Genomic DNA, 17421 nt, shown 5'->3' with positions numbered 1-17421 from the left:
TAAAATCACAGAAAGACACGGAGAGAATAAATCAAAACTTGTCTTTGAGGCCTCAGATTAACCCATTTAGACCCTCATGGCACTATCAGCGTCATAGGTTATAAAGTCGTCATATCAGTATACAATTAGGCTATATTGCACTGTTTCTTATTATTACAATTTGAAAACAGATGAACACTATTAATATTACTACACCTATACTATTAAGACGGTTCATTTTCGATAATTTTTTTATAGATCCATCTTCGCATCCTGCTAATATTATTGTTGTTCATAGACAGTAGATACCAAGATACTTGTACTTTACTGACCCCCTGTGGACAACAAAGAATACAAACGCAAAGTAGCCTACTGGAATCGACCCTTATCAGGATGAAGTCAGCCTTGTAGCTTCCTGGGATGCTCGAGCGTACGACACACTCCTTGGGTGTATTAACACACCCAAAGACTCACAACACTAGCTGGTTCAGTGTGACAAGATGCTAAGAAGTGCACTTACTCTGCGCTTGAATTGGCTTGTATTTTTTGTTGTAGTAGCCTAACATTTAAAAAAACTTTTAAAATGTAAGACAATGTAAGAAAAAGATTTCACAGCATTGCGCTTTGTTCGGATTTTCTTGGTAAACAATTTACAAGGCTATGTCTTCTGTCACACGGAAAGAGACGGCAAGATGCCCCACCGGAGGAAACCGAAGATACTGGGTAAGTGACAGCCGCTATTTGCCTATTTATTAAGGATTATTTAAAGTTCTCAAATAATTTGGACATAATGAGGATCACATTTTCTATATACTTAACGTTTGTGTTATGATGTCATATGTATTAATGTGAACGTTTTACAGTCCGCAGAGGCACCTCACAGTAAATCACCCAGGTTTTACACTGATCCATTGAGAGCTTCTGCGCACGAGGATCGTCAATCCACTAACCGTCCCTCTCCGGAAGGTGCTGGATCCAATTGCGATCTGCAAGGTGGACCGAGCCAGAAATCGAATGTCGGCCCTCTTGTATCTCGGAAGGGACAATGTCTCGGTTCTTCTGGTCTCTCCAACGATTCTGGAATTAATGCAAATTCGGTATCAGAGAGTTGGAACATGAAGAAGCCTGACCGAAAAGTTATCTGTGAGAATTGTACTGTGACTTTGGCTGCGTTGAAGAGACGAGCGACTAGTCTGTCAATACCAAACACATTATCATGCAAGGTGAGTAATCAGTCACTTATCTATACTGCATGAGTGTGATGTCTTTGTGTAAGTACACTGACAAACATGGAAGAACCATAACACTCAACATTCTTCGGGGTAAGATGGTATGGATAAAAACAGAACTGCACTTTCCATAAGTGTGCATCACATGTCTTTCATGTATAGGCCTACACATTCTAGACTTACATATAATTAATAAATGATAAGTAAAAAACACAACAATAATTCAACCTTATGACCATGGAGTAAGGCCATCTCTGAGTGAACTGAATTAATATTTCAGAAAGATAACCCCTTACATCCTCAATCTCCACCAGAGAGGAAAGACAACAGTTATTTTGTGCCTGCCATTGAGAGAGATGTGACATGGAGCAGGGACTGCAGTCCCTTTGTGCGATGGGGATAGCATCTCACAACCCAGACCTCAGACTATCCAAATAGAAACTTGATATGACCCTTATGTAGTTTCATTGATTTCCATTGCTAGGGAGAGGTTTTCAAATCTCATGATTCCTGGTGAAAAAATGAATGTTGGTTTAGGGGGCTAAAACGGCCACAGACATTTTTCGGTTGGAGTTTAGGCACATTAGTGTTTTTTCTGGTTGGCTTTGTTTTATGCAATAGTACAGTACTCTGACTTTGACTGGATGGACTGGGGCTGTCTCTTGACTATGTGGGTCATGGTCATTGGCAGCTTTCGGGCTGCCAATGGGGGTTTGGAACAGAAGTTCATGGAGGGCAGGGCAAGGGTAAAAGTAGGATGGAGGGGCTGTGTGTTTGACAGGAAAACAGAAGAGGTGATTCATCTGAAAGACTTTGAGGTACGGTTCTCTGACATCCAACTAAAAGCGTCTGCAAAATGATTAACTTAGTAAATGTAACTTTGTTTATTTAGGAGCAATGTTTTTCAGTTACACTTGTCCTAAAGGTGTTAGTGGTCATTCCATCTTTTGGAACAGTGACTGAAGTTTTATGTGCTTAAAAAAACATTAATATATTTCGTTTTTTTACCTCCTTCTGATGTAAAACAGTGGCCACAATTTTCAGCATTTTGTGATGAACTAAAATGAACGTAACTATTGTATGTCGTTTATACTTCTACTTTCTGTGCTTTCAACCCACTAGGAATCCAGCCTGTCCGCTTTCCTCCAGGACCATCTCCAGGCCCCCTGCGGAGCCCCTGAGTCCAGGCCTGTGTTGGAGCAGAGAGGCTGCAGACTCTGTGGTTCCCAGCCAGGCCAGTTGCGTCAGGAGGTCATTCACATGGTCCTGGACCGCGAGAGAGCCAAGTGGGCCAACCTGTCTGGAGCGAAGCCCTCCCCATGGTCTACACCCACCACCAGAACCTCCTCCACCGCACCCCCACCACCCCCCAGCCCTCACCTCTCCACCAGGACACACAGACCCTCAGCCCGCGCCCTGAAGACCCCCAACATGGAGATGGGTCGCTGGGTGGAAGAACAGCGTCAGCTGGCAGCCACTATGCCCATGTCCATATCCTGCAGTAAAGATGTAGAAGGAGTCCCCATATTCCCCTACCAGGTCAGACTAAAAGCAGGTGGTTCTGGTAGATAGTTATGAACAACATACAGACCCCCTCCACTTCATAGGCCAGTAAAAATTGATAATCAAGATGGCTTACCTTAAAGTAAGGTGCATGGCTATGGGCTCTCATCAGGCTGTAGATCATAACACATCCCCCAGGACAAGCGTGTCCCTTTATGGGCTCTCGGAGGTACTAGTGTGTTCTTACGGATGGACGTGTCAACCAGCCAGTGATTCATAGTGAGCAATCAAGCCCTATTAGATCCCGAGCAGAGAGCGTGTGGACTGTTACTGCTAATGGACGGGGATTGGCCAATGGTTTATGCCCATCATAAAACAGCCAGTCAAAAGCAGAGTGATCAATAGGGTCTGGTCATATTTAATGATTTACTGGTGAAATATTCATCACGGAATGGGTAAGCCCATATGAGCAGGCTGTAAATACTGTCTGGATTAGAGTGGGGAGATAGAGATACTGTAGAGTGTGAGTGAGTGTGTGTGTGCATGTGTGTGTGTGTGTGTGTGTGAGAGAGAGAGAGACAAAGAGAGGGTGTGTTAGTCAGATCTTGTTCACACAGACAGGTTCAGGTTTCTCCATCAGTGCTTTGATCGGATAAAGTTATTGTCTGCTACATTGTGACCCACTGACTGACTGGGTGTTTGAGTGCTGAGTTATGTGTGTTTCATAATATTCAACCTTGTACTCTTACATCCTTGTTGGGAATTGAGACATCAGAGGGAACAAAGTCAAATCTGCAGTTTAAATGGTGATCGCTTCTGTGTTGGTTGATTTGAGGAATGTGAGTTTGCAAGAGCGATGATGGTCGGATTGAAGAAGGAGAGGAGGGGTATGCTTAAAGAGACACCCCCGTCCTCCTCCTCTTATTCCAGATGTCAGTCTAGCCTGCGGCCCCCTATGGCACTAATTGGCATTACATGGCTGGAGGTTTCTTGTGGTGGCATCGAGAGAAGAGTAGGGTTGTTATCTTGCCCTAAAAAGCGGAAACATTGATGAGACGTGGGGCTGCAGAATGGGAACTATAAAAGAAAACCCTGGCTGTCTTCATCGCTCGCAGCTGGCTCACTGACTATGTTTAAGCATATACAGAGTAGGCTTTCAAACACACACACACACACACATACACACACACTTATGTAGACCCAGGCAGAAAAGCACCCAGACTCAGGCTCTCAGAAACATACTGTAGATACACACACACACATCCCCCTCTCTCAAACACACACACACACTCCCATCCCGGGGCTGCAGTCGCAGGGAAGCAGGGTTGGACTGGGTTCAGGCTCCGGTGCGTCAGCCCCGCCAGCCCCGGAGGGTTGTGATGTGGCAAGGCAGGCACAGTGCCTTCACCAGGCCCCTCTGTGCCTGAGTCATGACTCCATCTCTGGGACAGTCACCCTGTACTGGGCGGCTAATGTTCTGTTTGTGACACTATACGTAATGCGTCATTATTAACCTGTGTTTAGCCAACCCATGCAGATGTGTTTTCATCTTAACATCTTATTTAAGACTACATGTGCTCTATATACTGATGCCTTCCTCGGTGTCGTAATAATAATAATAATAATAGATAGAAAAATATAATAATAATAATCTCCCTAATAAAAAACAGTAATCTCCATTTTGCCTTTGACACAATCAATGAAGATAAACAAAAGACAGGATTTTCCTCATCAAGCGTACCTTTTGTACTTTGGCATTGGACATCATGCAGTTAGAAGAACAAAAAGGAATGATCTGAGTGAGGATGGCTCCCAGACTTAATGTATAGCTTGTGTCCCCGACAATCCAACAGTGTCTTGTCGGTCTGTGACTCAATTATCACAAAATAAATAAATATACATGCATCTGCAGGCACCGCACTAATGGATCTAATGGCTCTAATTTCCAACATACGTTTACCAAGCCAGTCTAGGGCAGGTCAGTTTGACTGGGTTGGCCTGACAGAACTCAATTATATGAAATGTGTGTGTTTTTTCCAAAAACGCATGATGTGACGCATGTGTTCCTTTCCACAGAGCATGGAGGAGAGCTGTGGAGCCCAGAAAGAGCCTGTCTCCAGCCAGTCCAGCCCCAAGGCCACCCACACGTCCAGAGTCACCTCTAGCTTGGCCAGTTCCTCCGCCATGTCCTTCCTGGTCAGGTACGTTGCTGTGTGATCCCACCTGGAGGGGGACCGAAGGAGTAGACCGACACTCGCAAGCCGGCAGGGTCCGAGGGGAGTCGTCTGGCTGACCAGTCTAAGGGCCGCAAGCCAGAGAGGTCTCATTACAAGACCAGATCAAGACTAAACACATCAGCCCCCTCACATTATTTATCATAACAATTATTAGTAGGATGATGATTGTGATGATTAAAATCATTAGTAGTATTAGTCATGGTATGATGATTATTATTGTAAATGTACTGTATATACATTGTGAGGCTACATATACATACTTCTGTATACAGTGATAATATGAGCATCCTTTCTACAGGGCAGCTCAAAAACTCAACTTGTCGTCAAGGAAGAAGAGTTCAAGCTCCTCTCCCGCCTCAACTCATCCTCTTCCCCATTCGCCCCCCTGCTTCTGGGGTCTTCTCAAGAAGTCTCCTCCCCCCTTCCCCACCAGTCTCCTTCAAGCCCCCCACAGAGTTAAAGACTCGCCCAGCGCTGGCAAGGTAAACCTCAACCTCAACCACCGTCTCTTCAGAACGTCCTTCAGACTCATAAAGGAAAAGGATACGTTGGAGATCCTATATCAGGTTATTATGCCCCCCCCCCCCCCCCCCCCCACTTCTTTATGATCTGGGGTAATGTGGTGTTAATGCCCCCATTTTGTTTCTGCCCTCCCTCTCCTGGGAATAGATAAATCAATATGGCCGCCCCGGTGTCTCAGGGATCTGCTGATGGGCCTGGTCTAGAGTTACAGACTGAGGCTGATAAGACTGCTAGGCCGCACCTGCTGAAGCTTGAGTACTTAGGACTCAACTCGGGGGGGGTTGGGGGTGGGTGGAGGGGTGGGGGGGTGGGGGGGTTGGAGGTTCCTCTGTAAAAGGCTTCTTGAATAATTCAACCCCCATAAATAGAGCTTGAAAGATGCTCAGTAGTGTTATGGAACAACTGCTGCAGATGGGGAGCTACTAAATCTCCCAGGTTTATCAGACAAGCAGACAAATAGCTTGGAGCGCCCTGTGAGTGATCAACCAAATAATAGCTGACCAAAAGGGACTAGAAATTCCCTTTACTATTTAGCATCATCATGTTGTGTTGTGATTGAGGGATTGAGCTGCAAGGTTAAGCAGTCAGACAGAACTGCTCAGGTCTTTGTATCTCGCTCAACTTAATGTAAAAACCAGCAAATCTTCCCTGTCTACCTTCTAAAGATGCAGTCATCAAATACACGTGTGTTACTGAAGCCATTTCACTCAGGAAACGAAAAAAAGGAGGGTTTTCTCAAAACGTAAAGGCTTTCATCAGGTTCTTCTCAGCTCCATGGCTGGTCCTGCTGAAGACCCACCATCTCTCACAAGAATACAGAGTGACGTCTGAAACCTCTCCTCACTCTAACTTCTCACCCAAATCCCTTTTCCGTTTAGCTTAATGTCTAACACCTATTTCAAAGAAGATGTATAAATAGAAGCGTAAAGCGGGGGGACTCGCAGGCTTTTGAGAGACTGCTGTTCCTGTCATCTCCAGCAGCTTACGAACAAAAAACACTTCAACATCACGTGACCCATATTTACTGCCATTCATCTCATCCCTGCATGCCTGACTCCGCTATTCTGCACGTTTGGTTGTTTATGCTGAACAGAGAAAACGGTTCTGTGTTTTGGATGTTGTTATTCGAGCACCACATTTGGCTCGAACACTAAACTTTACTTTCAACTTTCAGCTGGATTGTAGGAATGGTCCTATCTACGAAAGGCACATATAAACCGAGGTGCAAATCTCTTCAATGCTGACCCTCTCTCTCGCCATGCAGGTCAAAGTGGTGCTTCGAATGTGTCCCTCCTTTTCGCCTGACTCCTCCTCGCCGCCCGTTCTCAGAGTGGACCCCTTCAAGAGAAGGGTGACTGTGATGGATCCAGTCGCCCAACGCTCCACACACACACTGACACACACACACGCACAGACGCTGGCCACGCAAGCCAAGGTCCTACCCAGGACCTACACCTTCGACGCTGCCTACCCTCTGGACTCAGCCCAGGTCAGTGGCTCCATCCTGCTTTGTTATCTCTGCCAGATGACCTGAAAACTGATGGGATTTAAAATAGCCAGAACAGCCCAAGATTTGTGTATATTGTGTATAAATATGTACGTATTTGTGTTTGTGGGTTGGAAAGGTGTATCTAACTTCATGTGTATCTACACAAGTGTGGGCGTGCATGTGTATCTTTGTGTGTATGTGTGTGTTTGTGCATATTTGTGTGTTTATTCATGCTCATACGCCTCCTGGCCTCATAGTATTTGCTAAATCCCTTCTCGTTTTCCCTGGATGTGTATGTTAGTAACAGTCGGATGAGTCCGTAGATGAGATGACTCCTGCTCCTCTGTTCCCTACCAGACGGAGGTGTGTGAAGGCATCTTGTGTGATGTCATCCGCTCTGTGGTCAGGGGGGCTGACGGCTGTGTTCTGTGTCTGGGAGATGATAAAGAGGGTGAGTTATCGATTCTGGCTGCAGCCGTTCAGACACCAACCATATGCACTCACACAGACATCTCTCAGGATCTTCTCTGTGTCTTCCCTCTGTCATTTCCCTTTCCATTAAAGAGAAAAAATGCAAAAAAGGGCGGAATTTCCACTCTTTCTTTTTTTTAATAAGTGGTGGGGGTAAGTGTCCAGGGTCAAGCCACTAGATGAGAGTGCCTTTTACCACAACAAGACCTTTTATATAAAGGGGCACCTTCATCCATCCATCCATTTCTCTCTCTCTCTCTCTCTCTCTCTCTCTCTCTCTCTCTCTCTCTCTCTCTCTCTCTCTCTCTCTCTCTCTCTCTCTCCCTCCCTCTCCATTCCTCCACCTCCTCCCTCTGCTCCACGGCTGTGTTTTTATATCCCTCTCCTCCATTCATCCATCACTTGGTGATGAAAAGGGAGAATCATCAATTATACAGCACAAGTGTTTTTAAAGCCTTCTCAGTGTGTGAAACATGTCAACACACCACACAGGAGACCAAAATGTTTTGCCAGGTGAACCTAGGGAACTAAAAACCAAATGGACTGGGAGGCCGAGCTATTAGCAAGATGGATCCCACTTAGCCACCCTAAAACCTTTTAATAGATGACACAAATAAAACACACACAGTATAAGGACAGTCTCTCCTTGGAGCATGCTCCACACACATGACGCCACTTGCCGTAAATCTGATTAAATTAGCGGTGCTGCGTAGACGGCGGGCGGTCGGCTGCCAAAGGATATCAATCTTCAGACGTGGAATTACGTTCCAGATGAATAATGGCAGGCCAGTTCGCCTTTAATTGGAGGAAACCAATTCTCTTATCCTCATTCAATTAGCGTTTGGATTAGAGTGCGTAAACTCGGGCCTACCTCTCTAGGCCATGACTGTAATATGCGACAAAAGTACCACCCCCCCCCCTCTCGTTCTCTCTCTTTCCCTCCTTTGTCCTGCTTCACAAGCTGGGTACTGTACATGATCAGATGGACAAGGTAAATGGACCCCTACAAATGCACAGCACTTTCAGTGCTATGAAATACACTGTAGAAATACACAAACCATTCAAACTGTTAAGGAAAGGCAATATACTGCACATTTTTATTTCCAGAGGGCCTTATTTAGTTTGTCCTGTCAGATCTTCTTCATCTTGGGACAGAAATCACCAGAGTCTGAAGAGCTCCTGGAGCTGTTTTGTCTTGGTGCTTTTAAAATGTTAGTGCCATGCCCTGTTCACTTACTGTTTAAACACCACTTCAGGCAAGACCTTCCTCATTTAATGTGCCCATGTGGTGTGAAGGAGTAAGTAAGCAATACAAACACACACCCAAACGGTCTGTGTGTTAGTCACTAGTTAAAACGACATCACTTAAATCTCTGAACTTCTACTGTGTTTACCAGGAAGGACCTACTCCATGCTGGGGAGTGATGAGAGCAGAGACAGCCTAGGGATCCTCCCCTGTGCCATCGCCTGGCTCTATGGTCTCCTGGAGCACAGGGCTGGGGCTGGGGCTGGGGCTGGGTCCAGCCTGGTTGTGTCTGTGTCTGCCATTGAGGTCTGTGGAGAGGATGAGACATTGAGGGACCTGCTGTCTTCAGTTGCTTCAGGCAAAGTTCAGGACAGCCCAGCCTCGGACATCCATCTGTATCAGGACCCCATCTATGGAATGCAGGTAAGATAAGAGGTTCTCCCTCGCAGGCAGAGAGAAGCACGACAGTTAAAGTAAGATAAGACGTGACCTACTGTATTTGCGAGGGTCACACCATCAAAACATAGATCTTATATAAAAATATATATTTTTTATTATGGATTGCCGCTGAGAGAACCATTCGATACTCATCATTCCTAATTCAAACGCAGAGTCATCCAGGACATACAACTTGGTCACGCTTCACGGTCACAGTTACATAATGACGCAGGCATTGTCACATTCAACATGTTATATTCATGTGATGGTTGTACACCCCATCCCCCTACCCTACAGCTCCGTAACCAGCGCGTGATTCATTCCCCCTCTGCCGAACACGCCGCCTCCCTTCTGGATGCAGCCATCGCCTCCCGCCGCCATGGCGCCAGGGAGATGAGCGGTGACATCACGGCGGTCTGCGGCTCACACATGTTCTTCTCCTTCCACATTGGACGGGCTCCGGCGGACAGCAGCTGCAGCAGAGGTCTCTTCTCCCTCGCTGCACATGCTCACACACCACACGTTTCTGTTGAGTTCTTTGTATTCGACCCTCAAAGGCACCCAATACAAGAATATGGAAACATACGCATAGTAATATTATGCATTTTCTTATGACTTGATGAGTATGGGTATGCATGATGAGTATGAGTATTCATTTATTCATTTGTCAGTCAGTGACCGAACATAACAGGTTTGTTTTGAATATGAAGATGATTTGCATGTTGCTTAGGGACTAAGCTTTACCTCAGAGCTGCTCCAGGAAATCTTGGTTTTCTTGAAGTGTAATTCAGTCTATGCTTTTGTTCTATCTTCAACAAATCTGTCAGACAGTCTCAGTCTCTTTAATTTCCTCCAGTAATTCAATTACTGCCTCTTCTCTATCGTTTCTTCTCTTCTCTTCGTCTCTCTCCTCCCCTATGTTCCCTTCTCCTCTCTCTCCTCTCCTCTTCCCCTCTCCTTTCATCTCCTCTCTTCTCCTCTTCTCTCTCCTCCTCTGCTCTGTTCCCTTCTCCCCTCTTTTCTCTTCTCTTCTCTTCCCCTCTCCTCCCCTCTTCTCTTCTCTTCCCCTCTCCTTTCCTCTCTGCTCCTCTTCTCTCTCCTCCTCTCCTCTCAGTAGTGGGGGGTTACAGCAGGTTGACCCTGATAGACCTGGCCAGCAGAGTAAAGAGGTCTGGAACAGCCTCGGACGGCCCCACTGCCCTGCCCATGTCTGAGCTGGGGAACACTCTACTGGCTCTGCTGAGTGGCAACAAGCACCATCACAACAGGTCAGACTGGGGGCAATCTGTCATTTAAAAGCACAGTATCTGTAATGTGATCCGTAATGCAAATATACAGTTATGTGTAATGTGATCTGTAATGTAAATGTACGGTGTCCTTTCTGAGGGTTCTCCTGTGTGAGGCTTCTCCTGTGTGAGGGTTCTCCTGTGTGAGGGTTCTCTTGTGTGAGGGTTCTCCTGTGTGAGGGTTCTCCTGTCTGAGGGTTCTCCTGTGTGAGGGTTCTCCTGTGTGAGGCTTCTCCTGTCTGAGGGTTCTCCTGTGTGAGGCTTCTCCTGTCTGAGGGTTCTCCTGTGTGAGGCTTCTCCTGTCTGAGGGTTCTCCTGTGTTAGGGTTCTCCTGTGTGAGGCTTCTCCTGTCTGAGGGTTCTCCTGTGTTAGGGTTCTCCTGTGTGAGGATTCTCCTGTCTGAGGGTTCTCCTGTGTGAGGATTCTCCTGTCTGAGGGTTCTCCTGTGTTAGGGTTCTCCTGTCTGAGGGTTCTCCTGTCTGAGGGTTCTCCTGTCTGAGGGTTCTATTGTGTGTCCACAGAGACAGCAGGCTGAACATGCTTCTCCAGGAGTCTCTGGGGAACGTGAACTGCTGCACCACGGTGGTCGCTCATGTCTCTGACTCACCTGCACACCTACTCCAGAGCCTCTCCACGATCCAGACCGCCACACGCATCCGCAGGGCACAGAAGAAGGCAAAGGTCTGTCTGACCACACGCTCCTTTCCATGTTCCTGCCCTGTATCGTGTTTAGCTATTAAAAGTTCAGTTTAATTACAGCCATTTTACTTTATTGATTTGAATTGAAGTGAATTACTATGACTATCCTTATATGTAGAGTGCCGTTTTTGTTTTGCCTTGTCATTGAACTCAAATTTCATTGACTAATTTAGAGTCCTATTTTCCTCTCACACAGCATTCTACTTCCTGCTCCCCTAATGGGCGGAGCCTGAGCAGAGAGAGGCGAGGCTGTCGTTCTTTATCGCTCCGAGCCTTCCACTCCACAAGCGAAGTGGACATAGACCCGCCCATTCTCCGTCTCCACGGCGACCTCGACGACCACTCCAGCAGTGACCAGTCTTGTGATACGGTCATCCACGTTAACTCTGATGGTTCTGTTCAGTCCAGCCAGGACCGGACCCAGGGCCTAGTGGAGTTTGTTCCCATCATTCCCTCCCTCCACCAGGGGAAGACCGAGCTGGAAGACTCAGAGCTGGCGAACCTCCTGCAGGAGCTTCTCAGCTTCTCTAGGCCAGAGGTGGAGAAGAAGAAGAAAAAAAAGGAACAGGAACAGGAAGTGACGAAACAGGAAGTCCTCTCATCTCAGGGAGAAGCAAGCGAGCCTGAGAGAGATTGTCTGAAATGTGACACGTTCGCAGAGCTTCAAGAAAGACTGGGCTGCATCGATGGCAGGGAGACTGGCCCCTCCACACTCTCATCAAACGAACCTGCCGTTAATATCACAACAGAGTCTCACAAGGACCTGAGCCAAACAGAAACCTCATCCAAGAAACAATCCTCCTCCCTGGATGTCAGCCGTGGTGAGATCAGTAACGAGGCCCCAGCCAGTGAGAAGGTGTCGGATGTCACTTTCCCAGGAGACAGCTTCCAGAGGGAGGACTCGGGTCTTTATGACTGTGAGGAAGGCAGTGCAGCCAGCTCCAGTGAAGACCAGCCCAACCCCCCAGGTCCTCTCCTCCACCACACCCAGAGCCCCCATCTCAACGCCAGCCTGCCTCCCCAGCACCATGAGGTGCACACCCCCATCAGCACCACCACCCCCAGCTCACTCCCTCTCACCCTGGAGCCCCCAGGAAGCAAAGAAAGCTCTGAAGGTACGGATTGGCTGAAACCTGAGATGAGGATCTCACCAGCTGGCAAGAGCTCCCCCCTGTCCCCCTCCTCCCTCTTCTCCCCCGCCACGCCCTTCTCCACCTCCTCCCCCTTCCTGGCTACCAGCGTTCTCTTGGGGGACATCCTACCCCAGCTACCCACGGAGGAGCTCAGGGAGATGAAGGCCACCATCACGGTCACGGTACAGCAGCCACTGGACACGACCGGTCAGGACGAGCTGGTGTTCACCATGGTCGAGGAGGTGACCATCACCGGGGGTCTGGAGAGAGGGGGTCGCGGGGCCATTGTCAGGACCAGGACTGCCCAATCATCTGCTCCGGTTCAGGGATCTACTGGCACTCGACCAATCAGGATCATCAGTAACGTCAGTGCGGATCTCGCCGCTGATAGGTCCTTCGTCAAGGCTGTGGAGCCTGCTGTTGATCAACTGGCTGTTGGAGATGTGACTCCCTCACGGCCTCGCCAGAGAGCAGAGAGGAGGGCCCTGCCTTCCTTCATCAACCCAACACTAAGCGACCTGACATGGGCTGGTGATGTCGAGCTCAGTCACGCAGGGAATCCTAGTGGAAGCATCGCAGGAGAAGAACCGTTGTCTGGACTGCAGCAAGGATGCAGAAAGGGGTGGTCTACACAGACGTCTGGAGCTGGGGTTGATGCAACTCCCGAGAAAGACCACAGAACAAAGACTTGGAGCATGGGTAGAGGCTGTGGAGATGCTGTTTGTCATTATGACACACTAGAGAACAAAGCCCCATGGAAGACTCACAACTCAGACAGGACCCACTGCAGAGGCAGAGAGCCACTTCACTCCCCCAGTATCCCTCGGTGGTTTGGGGACAACTGTAACATCACCGCAGAGAACCCACCAGGGACTCGGTTACCTGGTTACCCGGTTACCGTGCCAACTGCCTTGAAAGCAGCAAGCCTGCCAAGGGGCTGCCATGATGTGACCCAACCAGAGAGTCACGCTGGCAGAGGTGACTGTCATGTGACCAAGGACTTCAGGGACGGGATGGCGTCAGCCTTCCCTTTCAGCCCTGGCGCGACCCTGGAGAGACACGCTCCCAAATCGCTGTCCCCTGCTGGGCAGCGACGGCGTAAGGACAGCTTCCCCTCCTCCCCTGGGAAGAAAGACAACAACACGGAGCACAGGCAGAGAACGGGCAGCGGCTGGGGTAGCCTGGCCGACAGCCCCCTGTCGGACCAGCCAAAGCCATCCAGCCTCAGCGCGAGTCCAGATCCAAGGAGCAGTGCTGGGAGGGTGAGGTCTCCCATGGAGGAGAGCAGCAGGCTGTTCAGTGCCAAGCTGGAGCAGATAGCCAGCAGGACCAGCTCCCTGGGCGGCTCCTCCCTGGACGTCCACACCCTGGACGGAGGCAGCAGCACCACCTCCGTCAGCTCCAAGGGAAGCCACGAGGGGGAATCATCCTCCCTCTCGTTAGCCCAGGCTAGCAGGAGTCCGCGGAGGTCTCCCAGGTCCAGCGACCCCTCCGCCTCCCCGGCTCAGTCCCCCAAACCCGGCCGGTCCCAGCTCTCTGCCGTGGGGAAACTGATGATGTCCAGCCCCAAGGTGCGCAGGGTCTCTAGCCCCAGTAGCAGGAACCTGAGCTTCTCCCCCAGAGCCCTGCGGCAGAGTTCCAACCGGAGCACCAGCCTCTCCCCGGACGCCAAGGCCCCCGAGCGGACGCCGCCCTCCTCGCCGGTGGCCGCACGCACCTGGAGCCCGCGCCAGACCCAGAGCCCGCGAAGCAGCTCCACCAAGTCTCCTGTTCACATCATCAACGGGCGCATCTCTGAGATCCTGCATTTGGGCAGAGACTCCGCCCCCAACCCCGCCTCGAACTCCGCCTCAGGAGGGATGGACTTGGACAAGATGGCCGCTTCGCCCTCCAGGTCTAATACTACTTACACTTCCCCAAAGTATTATAACTGGTAACACAGCTGCATGTAAACACTTGACATTTTTAAGTAAATCCGACATTCCAGTGTTTAGAGTGTACCTACTGTCTATGTCCTCTCTGTGTGTTCTGAGGTTGATAGTATAGCCTGGTCTGGTTCAGCCTGGCTGGTTATGTCACTCCATTCCTCACATGAGTCATGTCTCATTTTCACCCGAACGTGTCACTCTGCTTTGCGGTCAGGTCTCCGGGAGAGGAGCTGACCTCTCACCCCTCGGCCCTCCCGGTGCCCTCGCCCTACAGCCGGGTGACGGCTCCCCGCCGGCCCGGACACCTGAGCGGGCACACCAGCGACGCCACCAGCGTGCTGAGCGGGGAGCTGCCCCCGGCCATGGGCCAGACGTCGCTGCTGTACAACAGGAACAGCGTGGTGAGCAGTGGCTACGAGAGCATGGTGAGGGACAGCGAGGCCACGGGGAGCAGCGCCTCCAACAGAGACTCGCTCAGCAGCGACCGGAGCTGCTCCCTGGTCAGCGTGTCGGCACGCAGCGGCCGTTCTGCGCGGAGAAGGGGCAACGCAGGTGAGGACAGGAGAGGAGGGTAGAGTACAGTGGAATTTAATAGAATAAAATGTGATAGAATAGAACAGAATTGAATGGAATAGAATAGAATGGAATGTATTAGAATTTAATGCGCTAGAACAGACTGGAATGGAATACAATTTGTTAGAAATAGAATAAACAGAATGGAATGGAATAGAATTGAGTCAGAATCAGTCTACACAAGGGTGGATAATAGCACTCTGCACTGGTTAGCATGCTTGGTTTTGATGTGTATGCATGTGGACACGTGCAGACTGTACCCAGGTGTAATGCAGGAAACAAGCTATCTGTGTCGACATCAGACAACATTCACGTGAAACAAGCATGAACGAAAACAACACGGACATCAAACATTGTTGTTCTTGTCCTAGTTGTGCCTGAACACACACTTCCAAACACACACACACACTCAGGAAGCAGAGTCGTGTCTGTGTCCCGCACACAGGCTCCCACCCACGGCGTCCGTCCCATGACGCGTCCCTGTCCCTGCGGAGGTCTGCCAGCGGTCCCAAGGGGCGCTGGGTTGACCGGGGCATCCCTGAGGCCTACGAGATCAAGGTCTACGAGATCGACGATGCGGAGAAGCTGCAGAGACGAGGGGTGCCAGGAAAACAGGTGACTCAAAACCAGACATGCTCTTACATGACTCAGACCAGAGATGCCCTTACCTGACTCAAGAGTCAGACCAGAGATGCCCTTACATGTCTCAGAGTCAGACCAGAGATGCCCTTACATGACTCCATACCCCACTTTCAAGGGTTAAAACACTGTCTGTGTATACGTGTGTACATGTGTGTATATATATGTCTGTGTTCACGTGTGTGTGTACGTGTATATGTGTGTGTTTCTGTATGTGTATACGTGTGTGTGTATCTGTGTGCATACGTGTTTGTATACGTGTCTGTGTATATATACTGTATATGTGTGTGTTTCTGTATGTGTATACGTGTGTGTATCTGTGTGCATACGTGTTTGTATACGTGTCTGTGTATATATACTGTATATGTGTGTGTGCTGACAGGGGATCGGCAGCTTCAGCGCCAAGCTGAAGTTCCTGGAGCACCGGCAGCAGCGTATCTCCCAGGTGCGAGCCCGCTACCACAGCCTGAGGAGGGAGCTGGAGCTGGCCAAACACCACCTGATGCTGGAGCCAGGTCGCTGGAACCAGGAGTGTGAGTACGCGCTGTTGAAACGGGCAATGCAAGTGTTAAATAAAGTGTTAAATGTCTTGATTTATTGTTTTCTTATATGTAGTTGTGTGGGTTTGTGTTAAACACCTTTTTTGTAACAGTAACTAAGGTGGTCAGAGCCAAGGAACAGCCTGTTTTTTACTAGTATGTGTGTCCTATGGTGCTGTATGGTGTGTGTGTGTGTGTGTGGTGCATGTATTGTATGGTGTGTGTGTATGATATGGTGTGTGTGGTGTGTGTATCTGTGCGGTGCAGTCGACCTGTGGCAGACGTTCGAGGTGGACTCCCTGGAGCACCTGGAGGCCCTGGAGCAGGTGACGTCCCGCCTGGAGCGCAGGCTCAGCCTCTGCAAAGCCAGCGTCATGATCGTCACCTGCTTCGACGCCGCCAGCAAGCGCCGGACCAAGAAGAGACGCCGCGGTCCGCCGGAGCTGCCAGGCTTCGTGGGAATCTGAACCGACGACGTCTGCTGGTGTTTTTGTGAATAGGTGTAGGAGGACAGTCTGGAGGAGAGACGGGGGGGGGGGGGGGGGGGGGGGTCAGTTTTCTTAGTTTCAGGGTTCAATGTTGGATACAAGCAGACCAGTGGTATCCTTTAAAGTCTGTTTGGGGCTAGAGGGTCTAGTTGTGGAGAGATTAGCTAACCTAGACCTGAGCCCAGGGGCTTGTTCTCCCTGCAGTGTCTAAAGAATAGAGAAAGTGAGAAGTGAAAGAGTATCCCGAACACAGCCAAGTTTTGTACTATTTTTGGTGCTCATCTGACTTCCACTTGAAAAGAGTGTCTAACGTAGTCCAGTTGTGAAAAGTGTTTGGAATGTAGTCCAGTTGTGAACATGTCTCTTTGTTACCGTTGTGTGAGAAGGGAATGAAATCACTGTCTTCAAAAAAAACACAAAGCACTTACTGAAATGGGGACTTGAATGATGTATGCTCTGACGCATTAGTGATCAATACTCACTGGTTTGGAAAAGGATCAATGTAATCAGATACAGTACCCACATATGTATGCATTTCATGCACAAACACACACGCAGATTCAAGACCGAAAACGATACGAACACACACACACACACTAGCTGGCTTGGTTGTGAATTGTATTTATAGCATGCTTGTGAACTCTGTAAACTTCACTTCCTCATATCTGTATGTGTAATGCTGTGCATTCTTCAGCTTTCAAAATAAAAAAATTATTGTCAAGTTCTTTATAGCCTATTTTTCATACATAGTTTCTTTGTTCATGACACACTACGAGAACTAGCCAACAGAATATATTATTAATACCAACACGTTGCAGACAATGCATTTTAAAGCACCATTGGAAGCGTTAGAAGGTAGGCCACGCCACGGTAAGATATTATGACGGAACATCATATCTGTTGCAATGGATTTTTTTTTACAGTGTAGGACTAACGAGGACGTGCAGTCAAAGAGAGTTCAACTCTTAAGGTAGCCCATTACCAAGTCAGTCTCATTACACACACACACACACACAAAAGTG

At 48.9% G+C, this 17421-nt stretch overlaps 1 protein-coding gene across 1 annotated transcript; it reads left to right on the top strand.

The window, feature by feature from the left end:
• The first annotated feature begins 1876 nt into the window (after positions 1-1876).
• kif26bb (kinesin family member 26Bb) lies at positions 1877-16378 on the top strand. Its single transcript, XM_067241679.1, has 15 exons — positions 1877-1954; positions 2331-2747; positions 4788-4912; positions 5247-5430; positions 6735-6959; positions 7317-7410; positions 8828-9099; positions 9412-9598; positions 10229-10382; positions 10922-11081; positions 11296-14079; positions 14388-14712; positions 15179-15348; positions 15755-15905; positions 16179-16378. The coding sequence occupies exons 1-15, from the start codon at positions 1877-1879 to the stop codon at positions 16376-16378; spliced, it is 5526 nt and encodes a 1841-aa protein (XP_067097780.1).
• Positions 16379-17421: the final 1043 nt, after the last annotated feature.

Source organism: Osmerus mordax, chromosome 8 (genome assembly GCF_038355195.1).
Source record: "Osmerus mordax isolate fOsmMor3 chromosome 8, fOsmMor3.pri, whole genome shotgun sequence".
NCBI lineage: Eukaryota > Metazoa > Chordata > Actinopteri > Osmeriformes > Osmeridae > Osmerus > Osmerus mordax.
This window is presented reverse-complemented; position numbering and strand designations above follow the sequence as displayed.

Coding starts and splice junctions, on each gene's coding strand:
- kif26bb (XM_067241679.1), top strand. CDS start 1,877: ATGTGGGTCATGGTCATTGGCAGCTTTCGGGCTGCCAATGGGGGTTTG. Junction 2,748..4,787: donor TCCCCATATTCCCCTACCAG/GTCAGACTAAAA, acceptor TCCTTTCCACAG/AGCATGGAGGAGAGCTGTGG. Junction 6,960..7,316: donor ACCCTCTGGACTCAGCCCAG/GTCAGTGGCTCC, acceptor GTTCCCTACCAG/ACGGAGGTGTGTGAAGGCAT.